The following is a 16276-nucleotide window of genomic DNA, read 5'->3' as shown; positions in this document are numbered from 1 at the left end:
CCTCCTCCTCCTCCTCCTCTCTCTCTCTCTCTCTCTCTCTCTCTCTCGCTCTATCTTGCGTGCGCGGTGGCGTACAACATAGCAAGAAGCCGTGCAGAAAATACACGAGGCAGAAGGAGAACGAGAAGTCAAACGGGGAGGACTAGGAGAAAGACAACTAGGAAGAGGAGGGGGAGGAAGAGGAAGGGGAGGAAAAGGAGGAGAGGGAGATGAGGAGGGCGTGGTTGGTTGGGAACGACTTGCCGTGCGTAATTACCACGCAGCGTTCAATTCACACGCGACACACCCTCGCCGCTCGCTGCTGCTCCTCCCCCTCCTCCTCCTCCTCCTCCTCCTCTCTATCTCTCTCCATCTTTTTCTCTCTCTATCTCTCTCTGCTTGATATGTGCAGCAGAACTGCGCGAACATGACTGAATAAAACTCGCGAGGAAGCCGCGATGAGGCATCGACGGAAATTGCGGGATTGCCGCTGCTAATCCCGCCGACCAACGCACGCACGCACGCACGCACGCACGCACGCACGCACGCACGCACGGCGGGAGAACGCAGGGCGTAGTGGCGACCCGCGCACATTAATCGCGAGATATAAATGCGAAGAAACAAAATAAAGTAATAATTTAGATGCATAGGTGGTATGTTACGATGATGCTGGTGGTGATGACGACGACGATGATAGTGATGATGATGACGATGATGATAGTGATGATGACGACGATGATGATAGTGATGATGATGACGATGATGATGATGATGATGATGATTACGACGATGATGATAGTGATGATGATGATGGCGACGACGATGATGACGACGATGATGTCCTAACACACAGATCCCCATGATGACGTCACGGCTTGTTAAAACGCGCGCTGCACGAACACAGTAATTACCTACGCAGTGTAATAGACGTAACCAGGACACCTTCACGCTGGAAATATTGTGAACAATCTCATTCACATCGGGCTCGTACACGCAGACGATTTCTACACAAACAGTGCGTTTTGACAATGCCATTATATCCTGCCGGAAGAGCGAACATTTTAGCTAGCTGAAAAATTAATCACACAGTTGTGATATGGTAAAACGCCCTGGTACACCGACCAACAAAGGTCTATGCAAACTAAACTCCGCTTTTCTTATTCTCCTAATCGCTTACTCTCCTCCCCCTTTCCCTCCCCACGTTCACTCTCTCTGTCTATCACTGTATATCTCTAGCTACCCTCTCTTTCTTCCTCTCTTCCTGGACGGACAATCATGCGATTCTACAAGCTGCATCTGACTACGTCAGATGAGCTAAAAACCAACGAGGTAATTAACAAGCCAATGTAACATGCTTAAGGCAACTATTTTGATAAAATACTTTGCATATTGATAAGTTGAGATTTTACGTTCTATACTATATCATTTACAATGTTACATAATAGAATACAATGAAAACGTGCAATAAGCTACCTCCAAATACCTGTCAAAATCAAGTTTTCCCCTCACATTTTTGACAGGCTATGGAATGGTGACGATATATATACAAACCAATACAAACATCAACATTTGGCATTTGTGATCACAACATTTGATTCACAGAATCACAATAGCACCTAATTTAGCTTTTCAGATAGATTGGCTTGAATTCGTATTAGTGGTGCAGTTAATCATTCAATATCACTAAATAATATACATATATATATATGTTTACTGCCGCCTGTTGGACCTACTTGACACAACGCACAAAAGTTGGAAGCTGTCGTCTGGAACAATAAGTTTCATATTGTGTGGGAAAGCTCATATTTTCGGTCACCTCTTGCATTGAAGACTACCAGTGTACAACAAGAGCGAGAGGAAATACGACTATTCACATTACCAAAGCACCAGGACGGCATATACATCACAGCTATCGCCTACTCTCGTATGCATACCACAAATACCAGATCATGGTCCAGATCACGTCGACAGGTTACAGCATATTGAAAAAATCTTGTGTGTCGTGTGACAAGACTAACATCTAACATAAACATTCCAGGCAGACAAGTATAACTGAGTAACTCGTATATGATGCTTGCATGCAGTGAAAAAAATACACGGGGGCTCGGGGCGATTTAGCCCCCGAAATGCCGGAAATGCCAAAAAGAGCCCCCGTAAATTTGCATAGAGTTCAATGCAAACCAAATTTTAGAGTGCTATTTTCATGCACGTGAGCTTGAAAAGTAGCCCCCGAAAAATAAATTATATTTTTTCCCCTGCTTGCATGAACGAAAGACTTCTCCTGGCATGTTTGTAGTTCACGACGCGGAGCTGGTACTGTGCATGATTCTAACAGTAAGTGGTTCGTATCAAGGTGATCGTCGTAGCAACGCAGCTTTTATCACACTGCTGTTGTCAAACGAGGGTATCTAGCAGAGTCAGAACTACCAATCCCTTACTGTACATAGGCTTAATGCTCATTCACATGTAGAATCTGGGCAAGCCTTTACAAAAAGAAAATCAAAATTGCTTGGAAATGCGAACATCTTGAAGGCTCGCATCTACAACAAAGACATCAGGTTTCTACATTTCTACTTCACACATTTGTCTTTGTCTTCATTGCTGTCCAGGGATTGAACAAATGGCTGTTGTGTCCATGTATACACACATATATATACATACATTATACATACACAGGCACACACATACATAGTGTCATGAACACATCTATAGCGTATGGACATAATTGCAATAGCCCACGTTTATGTATGTCAACTAACTTGAAAACTGCCATGGTTCCAAATCTTTTATAGTATTAACCATTGCATATATGTTTACCTGGTCTTTTTTCTTTTGATATGGCATCCTGTGATGTTACTTTGTTATGGCTACTAGTAGAAGCTGGCTCGTATATAGACCGCAATGGATCAAGTCCGGACAAACACTCGATTTTTTTCCTCAGCATAGACAATTCTCCTTGCATCTGTTCATAACTGAGGATAAATAATGAGCGTTAAATACTGTTAAAACAAATTTACATAAATGAACTACTGTTTTCATATGAATATTTACTAAGAGCCATGTCCTAAACCTTTCATCGTACAAAAAGAAGCACCTAAAGTTATGAAAATGTTAGTTACGTGTACCTGGATTTCTTTATCGACCCTATCCAATTCTGACACTGTACTGCTGAGTTACACTTGAACAAGGTCTTGTTAGATAAGTCTCCTTCAAAAGCTGTAACAATTAAACATATATGCAAATATTATAACATAACGCCATGCTAAAAATTTATCAACATAGCAATTGCTGTTGTACATAAGCATTTATAGTAATGAATAACATCAAAAAATCTTACTCTCACCTATCGAAAATTGATATGGCGATTCTTTAGTCGAGTGCAACTTTGCAACACAGCGCTCTAGGATGTATAGACCAGCTGGCTGCAATGACATGTATCAAAATTACATCTGATTCATCATATAAAGTTTCTAGCTATCGTCTAGCTGTTACCAACAACCTGTTAATGCTTTTATATGGAAATCTAATTTTTCAAAACAGATGGCATCTATATGACATATTCAACTCACTTTATATAAAAAAAACTTGCACTCAAGTTGTGAATCTTGAATTTCACATACATCATTACGCTCCCAATAGTAAAGTTCATTTGATGCTACCTTGCTAAATCCCCAGTCTTCCATTCTGAGCCAGTGTTCCAGATCATGGAGAATACAACCCCTCATAGAAAACAACAGTTACAGATATTCATGCAGACCTGTACCAGGTCAGCTACCTGATACTTGTACATCACTGTGAGTAATGCATGTATCCCTGTTGTGAACAGAGCTGTTATACAATTAAACGAGGTGCATTAAAAAATCATTTAGTGGTTACCTACATGCATGCACGCACATATATATACATACATCATATGCACATATACACGCACGTGCGCACACACACACACACACACACAGTGACACACGTGCACAAACAGTGACACACGTGCGCGCGCACACACATACTACACTAAGTCGCGTGCTTTGGCTGTCAGATGATGATCTCACCTCAGTATCAGCAATAGCCCCGAATTCATTTGTTCGAAAGTAAAATAACAGGTTTCCTTTTAACTTGAACCATCTTTCTCTATAACCTGTGAAATACCAAAGCATGATGACCATTACTTCTCTACCTCTGTTGCCAGGGAGAGTAACGTCAGTGCATAACCTTGTTTCTAGTAGTAACTAGTAGTAGTACTAGTAGTAGTACTAGTAGTTATATCAACTATATACATACATACATAACTGTCAATAAACTATAAACTAAAAAAAGGCAAATGCATGTGTGACTGTGTAGCTATATATAATATAGCCAGCAGTACGGACCATTCCCAGATAAGTGACCCAGAATTTATTTTCCCAAATTTTCGCACTGCCACTCGTACAGTTACCAGAATTTCGACATTTTACAGACTCGATCACCGTGAAACCTAGCCACAAGTTCCCTTCTCGCTTAACACTACGTTGGCGACGACTACGTTTACGGCACTCCTACGACGTGTAACAGTTGGAGAGTCTGGTCGGTTTACGTGAAACCGTGACCGTGTTCGTAAACCGTGAAACGAATACTTACTGTTATGACTAGGTGGTTTGTACGATAACCTGCCTTCCTTGTCAGCAGGCTTAAATGCTACTTCTGCCAAATCTTTGTCGTTAAACTTCATGTTGTTAAAGATCCTAGCAGAGTAGCACGCTGCTGCTACAGTATGAAAAATACTCGGGCGACTGCACTAGCCACTACACTTAGTCTACACTACGACGAAAACCTCGCGCCAGCCTTTAGTCTAAGATGAATGGTTGTGATTATATCGCAAAACAAAATAACATTTTAACACATAATAAAGTAAAGTATGAAAAGAAAGAAATTAAGATAAGTGCTTGACAACAACGCTCAAACTGTTACCAGATATACAGTACCGCCACCTGGCGTTAGGTGCTTTTCGCCGTTCATCCAGGTGGCGGGTCTGAAGAAGTATGGCTGCGTCCATGCTGTCAAGGGTGTCTTTGATCAAACTAGGATTGAATCACGGTAAACTGGTACGTTTAGTACGCTGTAAGATATTTTTAAGTTACACACAACTGTAAATGAGTATATATTCTATATTTGCCTGACTGGGCGCGCCATAACTGTGTTAAATTATAATAAAACCGAAGTATTTTATGTAAGTTATTTATCATGCTGGAGTCTGCAGAAAGTTGGTAATGGTAACCCGTAATAGATATACAATAATGTAACCCAACAAGAGTAGGGTTACAAAGCCAACAACGCTTTTGCGTGGAGCCGCCCTGAGTGATTCACACAGGGTGGTTTATGATGTGTTCTTGGGGACCATGTACTTCCAATGTGGTTTTATCCTGAACACGAATCTTTTCTCAATCCCGAGCTTTACACGTACCACTGGCACCACAATCAGCTCTGAAGGCGGGCGCATCAATATACTCACAATACTGTTTCAAAAGATCGATGTGAAGAGTGGCGATTTATCCAACCACCATTTCTGTTGACCTGTGACACAAGCTTTCACAGTGTGCATATGTAGCGCTCGGCTAACTTTGGTTTCAAGAGCATATGTCGCGTCACATCTATATCTCCACGGCGAGCTTTTCTCAGGCATCCCGTGACGCATTTGCTCTTAAAAAAAACAAAAAATATAATGTTTCATATAGAAAGGTGTCAGGCCACTATGACATAAAACAGTTGTCGACCCTGGTCAGGCTAGTATGTCCCTTGTTTGATCATTGATGAAACAAATTCAAATTCATTGCATTCAATCATTTGTTAGATGCTAATGATTAGCCTAATCACTGCTCTTGCCATGCATGACAGTCAGAATCAGAAAACCAGTAAAGCCCTGTCAAAATATGTTTTATTGTTTCTGTTATCTCATACTGATACTGGATATGAAACCTGGCCATCTTACCTAGTCAATAGTAAAATGCAAATTTGTCTATTGCAAGTAAGATCCATAGTGTACATCTGTCACTTTTATCAACTTTAAATGGTTTGTCAGTTTAGGTGTTTTTAATTTGATTAACTTTCTTTGTTTCTGTAGAATCTGCACAGGTGTGTTGGCACAAGTTGTAGTAGAATTTTCATTAATCAAACATTACATGATTCGCCAACTACTGTGCGGCATGGAAACACTTGGCTTGTTCCATTCAGGGCTTTACCAATCAGCCAACCATTCAGGAATCTCCATAGCTCAACAGGTATTACTGTTACTACAACTGTATTAGTCAAATTGTCATTGTTATTGTCATTATATATATATATATATATAGAACCATCATCAATGATGAGCAGCACGATGCCTTTCAGGGTACCTGGAGTTACCCAGGTTTTGTTAAGCCAGAATTCGTGATACCAACGTAGTGATGTTACATGGGTAACCTTACCAGCTAAAATTGGGAACATGCTTTTGGGAACATAATGGTTTTCCTACTACCATAGTGGTTCCATAGTGGTTTGGAACTACTTCAGCATTTTCCAAAGTGGGCCAAATTTTCACCACAGCAAGTCAGCAACGAGTGCAACTACTGATGAAAATATAATTTTATTATTCTGTAGACTAAATAGGGACCTCTCGGGGGAAGTTACATCACATGTTACCTATAAATTAGTTTCATGGTTAGAACCTGCCTAACTGAGTTTTTACAGTGTGCACAATATTCTTAAGAAGTAATATCTACATAACAGATATATTTAAGCAAAATTCATGAATAATATATTATATAAAAGCTTCTACCTACTCTAATGAATTTGGCTTTACGACAGCTTTGCTGGGGCAGCGTGTGACTTTCAAGCTGTCGGACATAGGAGAAGGCATCAGAGAAGTGCACCTGAAAGAATGGTATGTCATAAGATATTCATTAGTTTGTTGTGAACGTGGTGCTTGTGACAATGCAAATATCTTCCAATAGTCGGTGCTAATGTAGATCTTGTGTGCAGACTGAGTGCTTGATAGGTCGTCCTCGTGGCCAGTATAGAATACATCTGAGTGCTGGCCCTTGTACTTGGTAATGCAGGTACGTGAGCACGGGTGATCGTGTCGCACAGTTCGATAGCGTCTGTGAGGTGCAGAGTGACAAGGCGTCGGTGACGATCACTAGCCGGTATGACGGTGTCATCAAGAAGCTCTACCATGAGGTCGATGGCGTGGCTTTAGTTGGACATCCTCTGGTAGAGATAGAGCTGGATGAGGATGAGAAAGGTAATAACCACAGAGGACCTGTAGTGTAGGTTTTTTGCATCATATCTTGTGATAGCGATATGAATTGATAATGGTTGGTGAAGAGTTGGGTGAACAGACGAACAGCTAGATAGCTAGATGGATGGATGGATAGTGCATGCATGCATGGGTGGGTGGATGGATGTATGGATAGATGTATTGAATAGATATAGATACATTTAGGTAGATGGATAGATCGAAGAACGAATAAACAGAAAGAAAAATATTCTTTCTGATGGCATATCAAAAATCAGACATTTTCAAAAGTGGCGTTAGGTGTCTTGGCTTTAAATAGCTTATCGATGTGGCAATTCATAACAGCATTCCTGTCACTCGCCATTGGGAATTCTTACGGCAACTATTGCTGTTACTATTTTAGTTTTCCTCAGTTAGTCAAAATACTAGTATGGGTATGTGTCTGATAATTTTATTCTATTACATTTCCACTTACAGTCCTGTTTTTCCAACACTCCTGCGCTTATTTTGAAATCATTCTGATTATGCCCCACAGTTCTCCTCGCATAATCTTTCCCCTTCATCGTCTTCCGTAACTTGGGGTGAAATAATCATATGATCGAAATCTTTGTCTTTAGATGAAGAGGTGGATTCCCTCGAGGATTCGACAGTGTCACGACCGACGACGATGGAGGAAGTTGTGCGGCAGGCTACTGATGGCAAAGTGCTTGCTACGCCCGCTGTGCGCAGGCTAGCCATAGAAAACAATGTGAGCATTCCTCACGCCAAGATGCACACGACGTCGCGCATTGTATAGGTTAATGCAGATCGCGTGAATTATCACTGATGTGGAGCAGGATATTAGCCAGGAATGAGTATTGTGGGAGTGCAGAAAAAATATTTGGGAGTGCAATTTTACACATGTACACGGCTTTAGATCAATATTTTAGGCTGTGCTACACATTTTTGGCCGTGCAGTTTCAAAACTGACCGTGCAAATCATGGCTGCACGTTGATGTGGAGTGCCACTAAAGTTCCCCGTACATTATTCCTGTGCGTAGGATCAGCAGTAGACACGTAACTGGTCCTACAGTAAACTCGTATAGTCATTATATTTATTTTGTGGGGATTATGCAGATAAAATTGAGCGATGTCACTGGAACAGGAAAGGATGGTAGGGTAATGAAGGAGGATATTATGAAGCACATAGCTGCTCTAAACACTGGCATACCCCCCACAGGTAAATAGGCAATTCCACAGCAATATCAGTTCTCTGTGACTGTTATACCAAATAGTACCCCAGTATTTATCATAGCAGGAAAAACATTTGTTGTCTTATTATTGATTAAAGATCTGTCTGCATCTCGAGTGAGCTATTGATTACTAATTTGATACGTTTTCATGGTGTATATTTCCATTGTGCTTTGCTCAAATTCTTACAGCACCAACACCGGAGACAAAGGCATTTGTGCCGCCAACATTGCCCGTTCTGCCACCCAAGGCATCTCCCTCTCCTCCTGCTCCTGTCCCAGTTCGTGCTGCCCCCATAGTTATCGGTCAAGATAGAACCGAGAAGATCAAGGGCTACACTCGGACCATGGTAAAGACAATGCAGGAGTCATTGAGCATACCTCACTTTGGCTACTGCGATGAGGTCAGTTGGTGAGGCCCAGTGACTATCTGTCACTGTGATATCTGAGTCTAAGTTCAGTTACACGTTGTTTATTGTATTAGAAGGCATATATAATCTTAGTAGGAGTCTGATTATAGTACTTCATGCAATGTTATCGGGAGTGGATAATAGAGATTCTCTATTATCCACTCCTGATGTTATCAAGTGGATGTGACTGAGTTGGCACAACAGAAAGCAAATGTAGAGGCATTTCAATGATGATCTCTTTAAACAAGTCTGCTGCTGTATTATTAGATTTAAAGTTCATATACCCTGTTTCCCTTCTTGCTCTCCCATTAATATCCCATAGGTAAGCCCTTAACTATAATCGAACGTGGAACCTAATACACCCTAATAATTTGTGAAATTTCAACGGGATTACTAACATGGTACACTGCACACTGTTGTTAGGTGGACATGACTGAGCTAGCACACCAGAAAGCGAACCTAAAAGAGCTGGCTGCGCGTCGTGGAATCAAGTTCACCTATATGCCGTTCCTCATCAAGGTGACGTAGTCCTGCCGCAGTTTGCCGGAAAGAACTGGCTGCAGTTCAGTCACCATCTGCAATATATTTGTGTTATATCCAGTAAATGTTTCCGTGCCGGGCTGCCCTGGGCATTTCTACGTACGCTCACGTGAGCTACATACGTGTTTGTATGTGTATGCGTTTCGGCCGGTGTATGACAGTACGTGTGGTTGTAAGTGAGTAGGCACAGTGGTGTGGCGTGCACGCCCGTATACGTGCAGGTGGTGATGTCTCTTGAAACTAGACCGTTAAGAATACGTGCATGTGCAGTGATCGGTTATCTGTTCTCGTGCAGGCAGCGTCGATGGCTCTCCACCACTACCCAATTCTTAATGCGATCATGGATGATAAGCAGGAGAATATAATCTACAAGGTCAGTGCTTACTACAACCTATTTGCGCCGTGGTTATCAGGGTTCTTCCTAGGCTTTTAACGCATGTCGAGTCTGACATGCCTTCAAAGCTGTAGCTATCCCATAATAAATCCTCTGATTTGCAGCACTAATTGCCGAATCGGCAGACCTAAATTTCTACCCATGTTTACTTTTGACAATTCCAACACAGACGTGCTGGGATTTTACAGGTTGATGTATACATCTCCAAAATAATCAAAATAATCCCTCCAAACTGATCAGGTGTACCTGTGTATTGGGTAAATGACTTATGACACTTATGACACACGTAATTGACTTCAATTGGTACAACCGCCTCCCATGCCCTCCCCATCCATCCATGAAGGACGTGCCCTCTAACATTTCTGGGGGAAACAATGGCTATGTTGCTGAATATTTATTAATATTCGGGGAAAAATTATACTTGCCTATGTTAACATTACGCACACAAACTAACTCTATTAGCGGTAACATTTGATAGGAATAACGCCTCTTTCGCTAACGAACAATTTATCTTTCCTTGAATGACAGTTACATACTGGAGTCGCCTCTATAAAATGAAAATACTTGTATGGAAAATTCTCTTTTGCCATTCCCTTTTATAAATATATAATAACTTGTTTAATAAATAATTGCACAATCGAGAAAAATATATGTATATAGCAAAATATTATTTTAGCAAATAGCGAACATGTTAGTGATTACTGCAGTTTAAAAAAAGTGAAACAAGTGTCATCACCAAGTAACCGCGTCAACACGATGTAAACATACGAATTTCGATTGTTGTATATTTTTGTTAAAATAAAGGTATACCAGTGTTCTAAGTAAGACACGTTAGCCTTATTTTAGACACTTACTGTTGCGCAAGCAATACCAGTGAGTACTGTAGTACATGTAGTAGCCTGAAAAATACGAGAACGGGCAGGAAGACTATGAAATCCTTGCTTTAAATGACCATTTATGTACGCCGGGTGTGACTGTAATTACAGCGGCCGTTGTGCATTTTCGTGCAGTCTTAATTTAAAGCAAGGATTTCATACGGTCTTCCTGACCGTTCTCGTATTTTATCGACTACTACAGTACTCACTGGTATTTATAAAATTATTAAAATTAAAATGACCGTTGTGACTGTAATTACAGCGGTGATTGTGCATTCTCGTGCAGTCTTAATTTAAAGCAAGGATTTCATACGCTACGGTCTTCCTGATTGTTCTCGTATTTTATCGACTACTACAGTACTGACTGGTATTAATAAAAGTATTAAAGTTTAAATGACCGTTGTGACTGTAATTACAGCAGTGATTGTGCATTCTCGTGCAGTCTTAATTTAAAGCAAGGATTTCATACGCTACGGTCTTCCTGACCGTTCTCGTATTTTATCGACTACTACAGTACTCACTGGTATTTATAAAATTATTAAAATTAAAATTATTAAAGTTTAAATGACCGTTTACGTACGGGTGTGACGGTAAAGTTCTACAGCAGTGGTTGTTTATTCTCGGGCTGTTACTGTTAGGCTTCTCACAATATCGGCAGTGGTTGTTTATTCTCGGGCTGTTACTGTTAGGCTTCTCACAATATCGGCATTGCGATGGACACTCCGGACGGACTGATTGTTCCGAACGTGAAGAACACGCAGGCGTTGAGCGTGTTCGAGATTGCCATAGAGCTGGCGAGACTGCAACCACTGGCCAGCAGTGGGAAGATCGGCACGGCCGACCTCTCCGGAACCACGTTCTCCCTCTCCAACATCGGCACGGTGGGTTACTGCTGCTGCTGCTGCTGCTGCTGCTGCTGCTCCACGCATTCGTTTGTCATTGTCACGAGAGTGAACGTCGTTGTACGTGAACACAAAGAATTTGAGATAACGCTCTATGGGAGCTACTATAAATAGTGTGAGAACAGGCACGCACGCACACACACGCACACGCACACACACACACACACACACACACACGCACGCACGCATGCACACACAACACGCACGCACACGCACACACACACACACACGCACACTCGCACGCACGCATGCACACACAACACGCACGCACACACACACGCACATATATATATATACAATTATTGCCTGGTTGTGGGGGAAGCGTGGAGTTTTGTGGACTCAGAAAATCAATGTTGCCCTCCAGCTCCGGTCTTGGGCAACATTGATTTCCTCAGTCCACAAAACTCCATGTTTCTATCACAACCAGACAATAATTGATTTGTCATATGTAAAAGTGAGAGTAAATAATACTAGGAAAGAATATCCAATCACAGTGATATGTGTCGGGTACATTATTATATTTGGAGTATTTTAATTATGGAAATTTTATGGAAATTATGTATTTTATGGAAATTATGGAAATATATGGGAAATTTTAATTATATTTGCATTATTATATTATGGAGTTTGGCATGGAATCTCGTAGTGCATTCACAGGTTGTTACCAGATCTGATATGTTGCCCTTGTCCTTTGCTTTAAACCTTTAATTTGCCACACATAGTGGTCATCGGTGATTTTTAGTGGGAAATATTCGTTTTTTATTTTGTTGCACGTGATATGCTCGGTATCAATACAATCCCGTATTTTTCTTAGCCATATAGCAAATTAATATATTTTCACATTATTGTTTAATATTTCCATGCTTGTGGATAGAAATGGAAATGATTTTTGCATTTTACATAGTTGAGCTTAATATTGTTTGTTGGTTTTCAGATTGGTGGCACATATGCAAAACCTGTACTTATACCTCCATCAGTTGCTATAGGAGCAATAGGGAAAATTCAGGTGAGAATTGTTTTACAAAATCTTGTTACTGGAATTTCAGACATAAATTTGAAATTGCCTATAGGTAATTCCAGTTCTCACTCCTGTGTCTTGTCCTGCAATATTAAATATATTGCAATAATTGAAATTGGGAAAAAAAATCATGCAAATTTTAAACATTTTTATATATGCATATTATATCATGTGAAGTAAGTAATTGTGATGGGTTTTCATGGCTCTTCAGAGCCTTCCAAGGTTTGATGAGAACGGAAGCGTAGTTAAAGCTCACATCATGAACATCAGCTGGTCGGCCGATCACCGGCTCATAGATGGCGCCACCATGGCACGGTTCTCCAATATATGGAAGGGCTACTTGGAGAATCCGGCATCCATGATATTGGACCTGAAGTGAGCGAGCCTTGATGGTAGCAGAAATTATTATCTCATTGTGAGAACTGCCTGAGATGGTGGGTTGGCAGTGGGGAGTCAGTGAAGGTAGGAGCAAGAGAAAGCATTTCGTAGTTGCTAGGGTTGTAGGTTTTGGCAATTGAAGCTGGACAGCCTCGAAGTTGGACGTGAGGTTAGGGAAGACTTGCTGACGCATTAGCTGCTCTAGGGGTTAAGCCTACGCGCACTGGTATATTGGTGCACGCGAGTTAAGTGCAATACTAACTTTGTATGTAGAGTATTTATTACTTGTGAGAATAACGTTTGACCCAATTGACCAATGTCACATATGTGCCACTTCATATATTTAGTATTGTTATTCACTGTCAATGTATCGGGATACTGTCGTTGTTTTAGCAAATTTTGCATCATTCACACTGTGCTAGACATGCTAGAAAGCTGCATGATCACCATTTCGATCTGAGCGGTTGATATACGAAACCGAATTAGGTTAATAGTAGCCCGACCAGGCTCTACAACTGTTTAACATCGTAGGAAACGCCTTCTCGCCACATAGTGAAAATCGAGAAGGTAGCTTGTGGCTAAGTTAATAGGAGATGCCACCATACGTCAGTAACCGAATAAGTTTCTACACACTATAAGTCTCAATGAAAGACTTAATGTGGTCAGGTGATAATGTTCCCATGAAGGTAGGCTCATTGAAATCATTGCAGGCTATCGATGGCCTGTAACCATTGCCGTCATAGAGGCCTTTTCTGTCCTAGTGAATAATTGCTCATGGCTACAGAGAGTACAAAACCCAACAGTTGAGTAGATTGTTGTTCCAGCTTGACTTTTCTGGCAGACCTCCAAAAAGTGAGAAGCAAATAGTGTTACGTGCAGGAAATAGAGAGCGAGAGAAAGGGGAGAGAGAGAGCTTCTGTAAAGGTAATCTGAAGTAGATGGCTTTGTACATACTTGTAAATTACAGTTATCCATGCAGAGGGCAGCAGTTCGCTGAAGTAGTTAAGTAAGATGAAGGGTGCAAGATTGAATCCTTGCAGTTAGGGGTTTCAGTCGTGGTAATGTAGTTCCAACATGACACCAGACGTCTTTCCAGCGAGTTTCTACCGAGATAGTTGGCATAGCTGAGAGTTAGGTGGGTTTCTTAAATCAGCTTTTAAGCACCAGAATTATGAGGAAAATTGTGAAAAGTAAAATTACGGACAGAAAATATAGTGAAGCAACTCAATTAAGCTGCAACTGATGATAATCGCTATTCAGGGAGTACTGTTATCGTGTTATGTAGTGAGATAATTCTTATATACGCTTTCAAATAAAACAATACAGAGTGGCACTGGCTATATTACAAACAAAACATTGTTCAATTATAATTTTTGTATAAAAATTCGGGCAATCCAATGTTTGTTTTGACATTTTGTTTGACGCACGATTGTACGTCAACAAAATAAGATGAAGCTCGCATATAAATTCGCTACAACTGCTAATAGTTTATAATTGCCTGCTACTTGTTCTTTGTTGAACGGAGCAAAATTGAATCTATCAAGAATTCGTTTTCAAAAAATATTCAAACAGTATTTAGTCTGCATAGTAATGTAGTACTGAAAAGTTATCAAAGCAGAAGTAACGTACAATGTAATAAAAATAGCGTTGGAATGTTAAATATCTTTGTCGACACAAAATATTTCTACTTCCAGTTTTGCAAGCACACAGCATATCTAAACAACATTACACGTGTCGCAGCCGTTTAAGATATCTTGCCTATCTGCAATAATCATAGTTACCCGAACTATCACATTCTAGATTGAAAATATATATTACAACGCAATATTCGTGAACAATATTTATCAATGCAGAGTCGGTGTAAAATATCTTTGTGATATAAAAATGTAAAATATAAAACGGATTTGCAGAAAGAGCCCCATATTCCCAACTAGATAACAGAAGGACAATAATTAACCTGCTTTGAAGTGAGTGGTAGATGAGGCACCATGAAACGTCATCATAGACAAAAATGGTTTTCTAAGTAGAGACAGGCCTTCAAGCATTTTACCGATCCGTGTCCGCTCAATCCACTGAACCCCTTCTGTCAAATATTTACAAGTTATACATTGTATGGCAAACATACGATGTATGCAAAAATGTACAAAGTTACTATACAAAACGTAGATAGCAAACCGCGGTGAAAAGGAGAAAGGTTTTTTGCTGTGAAAGGACTTTTGATGAAAGAACTGCTTGGCGGCATATACTAGCGCGGGCAAGGAGAACCAGGAAGACACGCATGAGAGAGATGGGAGAAGGCTATGAGTCTAATGATAATTTAGCGATTTTTCTCTGGCCGGTCCCAAATTTAGAACGTGCATGTGCGATCGGGAAAAAAAAACAATGCCATTGAAAATGGAAACTTGCACAGTGCAACAATGCGGACGGCCGTAACAGCAAATCATCGGAGAAACAGTCTTCATATACATTATTATTCCAAGTTGAATTCTGTTTGAGCCACGAAACGTCAAAAACGCTAAAGAAAACCGGTCTTATACTAGAATAACAACCAGCGTAATCTAATTAAATGTAAATGTAAATGTGGTGAGAACGAATTTGACGTTCGGTGCAAGCGGTTATTCACCGCTGGTTTATAGCGCTATGCAATACAGATTGGATCAGTCTTGTTTTACAACTAGCACGCTTCATGAGATTGCTGGTATGAATATGAATATTAAATAGTTCCAGAGAGCTGGTGTTATAAAATGTATATCCGCCAAGCATAAGAGGCCGTTCTTTCTCTTTCTTATCCGCTGTGCTAGAATCTTGAAAACACCACCATGGCATTTCGTACACGGTAGTCGTTCCTCGTTACAAATGGTTTTCCCTGGCCACTGATTCCATCTCGTCATGCACCTGCAAGTAGGCAAGAAAAAAATAATTGAATAATTAAACCTATATGTATATATTAAACCTATGCTCTGATGCAACCATAGGCATAGAATAAAGATACTCTATATCTATGATGCAACCACGGATTGTGCTAGATTTTGTTCCTGGTTCGCTACATATTCCATTTTCTTATACGCACGCGGCAGAGTGCGCGCGCGTGTACCATATAGTTCGCGGCGCAGGCCTAACTTTGCGTCATGCAGTCACAATGTTGATTTAACGTATTCCTGTGCTGTTAGTGGGCGCGTCATACAGCCTTGTTTCGATAGCTTCCCTGGCCGTAAAGGCCCGTAATGTTCATATTTTGCTATCAGACACACGCGCACACACACACACACACACACACACACACACACACACACACACACACACAC

General features: G+C 40.7%; 3 protein-coding genes across 4 annotated transcripts in view; 1 reads left to right on the top strand and 2 right to left on the bottom strand.

Moving 5' to 3' along the window:
* Positions 1-2237: 2237 nt before the first annotated feature.
* On the bottom strand, positions 2238-4932 carry LOC106811359 (pleckstrin homology domain-containing family J member 1-like). The gene is made up of 6 exons (XM_014814945.1): positions 4594-4932; positions 4029-4114; positions 3323-3401; positions 3105-3195; positions 2797-2951; positions 2238-2462 (listed from the first exon to the last, which is right to left on the bottom strand). Exons 1-6 carry the CDS (start codon positions 4682-4684, stop codon positions 2440-2442), a joined length of 525 nt encoding a protein of 174 aa, XP_014670431.1. The 5' UTR covers positions 4685-4932; the 3' UTR covers positions 2238-2439.
* Positions 4933-4971: 39 nt separating this feature from the next.
* LOC106811363 (lipoamide acyltransferase component of branched-chain alpha-keto acid dehydrogenase complex, mitochondrial-like) lies at positions 4972-14325 on the top strand. The gene is made up of 12 exons (XM_014814948.1): positions 4972-5057; positions 6074-6230; positions 6796-6871; positions 7047-7231; positions 7843-7973; positions 8342-8444; positions 8647-8858; positions 9288-9383; positions 9700-9777; positions 11363-11554; positions 12510-12581; positions 12805-14325. Exons 1-12 carry the CDS (start codon positions 4995-4997, stop codon positions 12970-12972), a joined length of 1533 nt encoding a protein of 510 aa, XP_014670434.1. The 5' UTR covers positions 4972-4994; the 3' UTR covers positions 12973-14325.
* Positions 14306-16276, bottom strand: part of LOC106811364 — an 18258-nt gene continuing 16287 nt past the window's right edge. For both annotated transcript variants that reach the window (XR_001394139.1, XM_014814949.1), the window contains exon 4: positions 14306-15866. Coding sequence is in view for 1 of the 2 variants with exons in the window: in XM_014814949.1 (XP_014670435.1) it covers positions 15822-15866 (45 nt within the window). In the remaining variant the exon portion in view is untranslated. The remainder of the gene's footprint in view (positions 15867-16276) is intronic.

Source organism: Priapulus caudatus, unplaced genomic scaffold (genome assembly GCF_000485595.1).
Source record: "Priapulus caudatus unplaced genomic scaffold, Priapulus_caudatus-5.0.1 Scaffold531, whole genome shotgun sequence".
NCBI lineage: Eukaryota > Metazoa > Priapulida > Priapulimorpha > Priapulimorphida > Priapulidae > Priapulus > Priapulus caudatus.
Note: the sequence above shows the minus strand (reverse complement) of the source record. Positions and strands in the feature narration are given on the sequence as shown.

Excerpts from the sequence above, each read along its gene's own strand:
- LOC106811359 (XM_014814945.1), bottom strand. The coding sequence starts at position 4,684 with ATGAAGTTTAACGACAAAGATTTGGCAGAAGTAGCATTTAAGCCTGCT. Across the intron at positions 4,115-4,593 it reads CAAACCACCTAGTCATAACA|GTTATAGAGAAAGATGGTTC; the intron begins GTAAGTATTCGT and ends GGTATTTCACAG. Across the intron at positions 3,196-3,322 it reads GCCATATCAATTTTCGATAG|CTTTTGAAGGAGACTTATCT; the intron begins GTGAGAGTAAGA and ends TAATTGTTACAG.
- LOC106811363 (XM_014814948.1), top strand. The coding sequence starts at position 4,995 with ATGGCTGCGTCCATGCTGTCAAGGGTGTCTTTGATCAAACTAGGATTG. Across the intron at positions 7,974-8,341 it reads GGCTAGCCATAGAAAACAAT|ATAAAATTGAGCGATGTCAC; the intron begins GTGAGCATTCCT and ends GGGATTATGCAG. Across the intron at positions 12,582-12,804 it reads GAGCAATAGGGAAAATTCAG|AGCCTTCCAAGGTTTGATGA; the intron begins GTGAGAATTGTT and ends ATGGCTCTTCAG.